This window comes from Gossypium hirsutum, chromosome A06 (genome assembly GCF_007990345.1).
Source record: "Gossypium hirsutum isolate 1008001.06 chromosome A06, Gossypium_hirsutum_v2.1, whole genome shotgun sequence".
Taxonomy (NCBI): Eukaryota; Viridiplantae; Streptophyta; class Magnoliopsida; order Malvales; family Malvaceae; genus Gossypium; species Gossypium hirsutum.
The window spans coordinates 28,710,438-28,716,628 of record NC_053429.1 but is presented as its reverse complement, the minus strand read 5'-3'; the positions used below and the strand labels follow the sequence as shown (position 1 = coordinate 28,716,628).

At 38.4% G+C, this 6,191-nt stretch overlaps 2 protein-coding genes across 2 annotated transcripts; one reads left to right on the top strand and one right to left on the bottom strand.

Moving 5' to 3' along the window:
• Positions 1–292: 292 nt before the first annotated feature.
• Positions 293–4,380, top strand: LOC107962838 (protein PLASTID MOVEMENT IMPAIRED 1-RELATED 2). The gene is made up of 3 exons (XM_016899381.2): positions 293–528; positions 653–2,961; positions 3,055–4,380. Exons 2-3 carry the CDS (start codon positions 704–706, stop codon positions 4,127–4,129), a joined length of 3,333 nt encoding a protein of 1,110 aa, XP_016754870.2. The 5' UTR covers positions 293–528; positions 653–703; the 3' UTR covers positions 4,130–4,380.
• A 54-nt stretch (positions 4,381–4,434) lies between these two features.
• LOC107962839 (probable WRKY transcription factor 50) lies at positions 4,435–5,701 on the bottom strand. Its single transcript, XM_016899382.2, has 3 exons — positions 5,320–5,701; positions 5,087–5,225; positions 4,435–4,936 (listed from the first exon to the last, which is right to left on the bottom strand). Exons 1-3 carry the CDS (start codon positions 5,528–5,530, stop codon positions 4,813–4,815), a joined length of 474 nt encoding a protein of 157 aa, XP_016754871.1. The 5' UTR covers positions 5,531–5,701; the 3' UTR covers positions 4,435–4,812.
• Between the last annotated feature and the right edge of the window lie 490 nt (positions 5,702–6,191).

Genomic DNA, 6,191 nt, shown 5'->3' with positions numbered 1-6,191 from the left:
TCTATCAAATTTCAAATGATTTTTAACTTTGGGTTATTCAAAATTTTGATTTTAAATAGTTTAATAATTAAATAAAAAAATTTAAAAGTTTAATCATCAAAGTAAAACATAGGCAATCATTTATTGACAACTTTTGTACTTCACCCTAAAATGTTTTTTTTTTGTTTTATTTTATTAATAAATAAATAAACCGGTCCGCAACACAGTATCTTAACTGCGTTGGGCTTTTTCGGCATTGCCTCGGCTTCACCAACTACTTATAACTCACAAGCTGTTTATACAAAGACAAAATCATTTTGTCTCGTCTACTTTTCCGAGAAAATACAAAGTATATATATAAGAAATTTAGACGATCCCAATAAAATCCCAACTAAACCAATTTCAGCTTCCCTTTTTCAATTTTCAATCGCCTTCAAAGGGTTTATTTATTCTTGACTTTTTGTTTTTTGTCAAAAAGCTGAGCTACTGAAATCGATCAAGTTTTTGGTTTTACTGTTTGATCTGCAGGAAAAAGGACTCAGATTTCAAGTAAGTAGCTTTTGATTTACTTTGATTAATTTCTTTCTGGGTTTTAAATGATTTGTATTGTAATAATTCATTTTTTAAAACAATTTTTCTTCCTTTGTGTGGTGCATGATTTTAATGATTCAAGTGGGTTGTTGAAGATATCTCTAGGAACTGAATTTCTTTTAAGGGTATCTGAATGGATAAGAATAGTGGAGTTGCTGATTCTAATGATGGCGAGTTATTGCGTGACATTGAGGAAATAAGTAAAGCCCTTTACTTGCAGAAACCTTCATCAACTGCTTTAATAACCACATCCAATGTTAGGTCTAAATCTGCTGGCAAAGCCCATCTTTCAGAATCAAAATCAAAGCAGAATTCAAGAAACCTTTATAATGGTTTGATGCATAAGGAAAATAAATCATCTTCATCATCATTATGGAATTGGAAGAAGCCTTTTAAAGCATTAACTCATATCAGGCATCAAAGGTTTGATGTTTGTTTCTTTCTCCATGTGCATTCTATTGATGGCTTGCCCGCCTTCTTAAATGACTTGAGCTTATGTGTGCATTGGAAGATGAAGGATGAAGTATTGTCTACTCGTGCAGTGAGGGTTGTGGATGGAATTGCTGAATTTGAAGAGACATTAATGTGTAAATGTTGTGTGTATGGTAGTAAAATTGGGCCTCGTAATTTAGCAAAATACGGGGCCAGGCTTTTCGTGATCTATGCATCCATTGTTGGCGCTTTGGGGAATAATATAGGCGAGCATTGGATTGATCTCACAAGGCTGTTACCACTTACTTTGGAGGATTTAGTTGGGGAGAAGAGGTCAGGTAAATGGACTACCAGCTTTAAACTTTCTGGCAAGGCTAAAAGTGCGACTCTAAATGTCAGCTTCAGTTTCTTGGCAACTGGGGATAATTTAGTTGAATCAAGTGGCAAAACAAATGCATCGAGTTTTTTAAATCTAACAGAGAAGGGGTCAAGTGCAATGGGACACAGTGGGATTCTTAATCCAGACAAGGGGAATGGGATACTTCAATATTTGGGGAACGTTCCGAGTAATGTAAACCACATGTCTTACCTGTCACCTCTATCTGTTGATTTACAGTTTGGTACTGAATTGTTGCCAAGTGTGGGACTGAAACTTTCCAAATCATTAGGTTTTTTATATCAGAAACTTAATGAAGGGAACTTGCACAGGGTGTCAAGCTTAGATAAATTGTCTGAGCATGTGGAGCCACCCAAACATTATTCCGATTTTGATAAAGTTATAGATGAGTATGAAAACATTGAGTTCTCTGTTATTGAACGGGGTGTAGAAATGTGTCATAATGATCCATCTAAACTTGAACAAAGTGCTATTCAGACTATTGATGGCTCCACCATTGATATTATCAATGTGGAAGAGATCCTTAAAGGATGTGACACTGACATTGATGAGGAAGCAGAACAGCTTTTAGATGTCTACTGCTCCAGTGTTTGTACGGAGGAGGTTGGGGTATATGAATGCAGACAGGAAAAGAGTGCTATACATTCAAAACCAATGACTTTGGGGGGGCTGGAGTCAGATTTTGATGACATATTTATTACAGAATCTTCATCTGCTTTGGATGAGTTCATCGAGCATGAAAAGTATATGGAGGTTAAATCACATTACACACCTAGCAATTCAATAAAGAAATCACTGAGTCTCGATGAAATTGCCGACTCTGTGGTTAGTGATTTCTTAAAGATGCTGGAAATTGAACACGGTCCATTTAGCTTGAATTCTGACAATGCTGTTGAGTCTCCTAGAGAACGTCTGTTGAGAGAATTTGAGAATGAAGCCTTAGATTCCGGTGACTTCATCTTAAATTTTGAAGCTGGGGGAGAAGAGGAGGAAGTTGGATCCACCACTCCTGGTCCTTGTCACGGGGTTAATTATGATGATTTTGCTTTCTCTTCAGTTATTCTGCCCAGGAAGGAGCAGGAGGAAAGTCGGTCACTGGCAAACAGAAGGTCAATCAAAATGCTTGAATACTTGGAGACTGAAGCCTTGATGTGTGAGTGGGGCTTAGATGAGAAGGCATTTCAAAGTTCTCCGTGTGTTCAGACTGATGGATTTGGAAGTCCAATAGAGTTTTCATCAGAAAAAAGTGAATTACCTCCACTGGGAGAAGGCTTTGGACATTTCGTTCCAACAAAGGATGGAGGTGTCCTGCGGTCCATGAATCCTTTACATTTTATAAATTGTAAAAATGTTGGGTGCCCGGCCATCCAAGTATCTAGAGCTGCTGTGTTTCCTGCAAGATTGGGTACTGATGTTAAGGAGATATTACAAAACTTGGCTTCACTCGGAATTGAGAATCTTTCCTTGCATGTAAACAAATTAATGCCTTTGGAGGATATGACTGGGAAAACATTGCAACAAGTTGCACTGGAAGCTGCATCCAGAGCTATAATGCTAGAGAGGTATGCATTAATCTCGCCATCAGTTTCTCAATTTCTTTCTCTTTCACTTTCATCTTTTATCCTGTTTTATTAACACAAAATATTATTTGACAGGTGGGATGAGTTGCAGCAAGTATTACTATGTGAGCGTGATTCATTTGATCAGAGAAATGAAGGATTTCAATTTTGCTGGAGTTGCGATAATCTGAGCTCAGGTCTCATATGTGGTCAGATTGACCCAGGTTGTGTATCTATGGAAAACCTTGTTCCATCGGTCATGAGTAGGATTGAAGTCCTTGCGTTAGAGGGTTTGAGAATTCAATGTGGCATGTCAGACGAGGATGCACCATCAAGCATCAGTCCTTTTTCCTCGAGCAACATGCCATTTATTATAGGCAAGGATTCAAATTTCAGTAAGTTACTAAGTTTTGAGGGAGCTGCAAGTTCACATTCCCTGGACCTGGATTTTGAATATGATTTTGATTATGTTAATAGATTAATGAGCCTTTCCATAACATTGGATGAGTGGTTACGGCTGGACGCTGGCATTATAGACCACGGAGACCATATTAGTGATCATAAGGTCCAGATCCTTGAGGCTCATCAAGCCAAGTGCCTTGATTCGGTTAGTGGAAAATTGATAAAACGTGTTAACTTAGGTAAAGCATCTGGTAGACAGCATGGGCTGTTGGGGAACAACTTTACGCTTGCTGTCATGGTGTTGCTTAGAGATCCCTTTCGAAACTATGAACCAATTGGCACTTCGATGATTGCTTTAATTCAAGTAGAGCGAGCTTCTCTTGCTATAGAGCCAGAAAGAGATGAGCAAGAGAGCCCTGAATCCGAAGTTGCAGAAGAAAAAGATGGTGCTCCATTTTTCTTAATCACTGAAGTCCATCTTGCAGGGTTAAATACTGAGCCTCATAAGCAGCATCTTTGGGGTAGCAAAGCACAGCAACAGTCCGGGACACGCTGGTTGCTTGCTAGTGGCATAGCTAACTCCACTAAGAAAACATTTTCGAAGTCAAAAGCGATGGTAAGATACTACCCATCAATGATGAGAAAGATGCAGCCTGGGAATGTGCTATGGAGTCTAACCTCAAATGTTCATGAAACTGGAACAAATTGGAATGACTTGGCAGATTTTGGTCCACATTCTCGAAACCCTAATGTCATCCTCCCAAATTAAGTCGTCATATTTGTTGTAGAATGCTGTTTTTGAGTTGTTACTATGAATATGAATATACCCGTGTGTAGAGTTCAGTGAGTTTAAGCATTTTTTATTTTAGTTCCTATAGGTAACAGCCAGCTTTTCTGCAACTATAGTTGTCTAGATTGTATAGTCCAATAAGAATCCATTTTACTGTTGAATACCCATTTCAAATGTAATCAAGTCATATCCATTTGATAAATGAAGCATATAGCTAAAGTTTTCTGCCTGATCCGTGCCTTCTATTCTCTTGCAATGGTTTCTTCATGCTGCTATCACATGGCTTACCAAAAGTCTACAAATTTTATTGATGATTTCGGTTGCAGTTGGCAATATCATATCGAATGTTCGAAGAACCGATCCTAACAACCTCCACCGGTCCTAAGTTAAAAACAGACCCTGACTTTGTGTTGTCAAAACTAAAGCTTAGGGTTCTACCAAAGCTTAACAAGCGATAACAAGATAAAGTTGGCCAAACCCCATGTAGTCTGGTTCTTGGATTTTCTTACAGATACCGACATGGATAAAATGGAGTGAGGCTTTTTTTATATTCTACACAGGCGATGTGATCGTTGCAGATCGAAGTTGGCCTTCTGCAGGAGTTGGCTGCGAGATTGTAACGGTAAAAGAACTCGAACGTCCTGAGAAAATTAACCACCGATTCAAGAAACGCTTCGGTGATTATGGATCCCCTCGTAAGTTGTAATTACATAACTCGGATCCTCTTTATCTCTTTCGACTCTTTTCTTCACGGGGCATCCGTCAATAGAACATCTGTAGTAATTCCTATCAATCAAACAATAACAAATGAAACTGGTTTTTGAAAGACTAATCAAAATATATCTGCTCTTAGCTTAGTAGCAGATGATGATTCCAGGCTGCAATGCTCAAATTGTATAAAGATTAAAAACCGTACAAGCATTTGATAAAAAATACCTTGGATTTGGACTATTCTTCACCCATTTCTTCCCATATTTCCTCCATCTGTATCCATCATCCAGTATCTCAACCTCAGACTTGGTCTTGAATGCAAATCTTTCTCTGACGTCCCTCCTTTCCCTCGCAGTTTCATTTTCTGCCATTAACACAAACAAAGTGATTATCCTCACTCAATCAACCACATACTAATGTAGGAACTTCTACAAGTTAAAAACAGTAAATTTCATTACCAGGTACTTGAAGGAGGCCGCTAGTCCTAGCAGAGTCATTATTAACCTCATCGGCTTGATTAAAAGGAAACTGAATTGGCCCTGTGATGATTGTTTCAGGATAATCCTCCAGCCAACCATCAAGAGTCCAGTCCTCGGGGAACTCAAAATTGGATTGGTCGGCACGGTCACTTTCCGGCGAGTCGGGCGGATTAAAATTGCTGCTAGACATTTAGATATTGAAACTAAAAAGACCACCCTCTACCGTATGGATGATGGCAACGTACATATATATTATATTCAGGTTAACTATCAGCAAGGTGGTTTCTCCATCACCTTCCTGTGGAATTGCAGGAAGCTTCACTGCTTCAATGCTTGATGTTAAAGATGTTTGGGTCCCAGGTGTTTTCCATTAAGAAGCTAAAAGGAAGTGGGGCTTCCCCCATTGATGACTTGAGAAGACGAAGACTTCATTGCTTTGTTTTGTGTGAAAATTTAGCTTTTCTTTTCTTTATTTTCACCAGTCTCGTGCTTAGACCAACCCTTTCACAACGTTGTGGCTGAAGACAAGTCAAAAGTGATTAAGACCCCAACTATCATAAAACATTATCATGGTCTTTTATACATATATATATATATATATGAACCCATTGGAAGGAAAACTATGCATTGCTATAATCAGAACCTAAAAGGTAAGACCCATTTTTTCTTGACATTCATACAGTGCATGCAACACAGGACAAAATCCAGGGCTTAATGTTGGGTTAATTATCACTAAGCCATGAATGAAGACAAATCCATCTTCATCATTAAGGCACACTATGGGTTCATGTCAATACTCCAGTTCTTTATCCAATTAAAGAAGAATCCTTGACCAACCCAGAACTTTACAT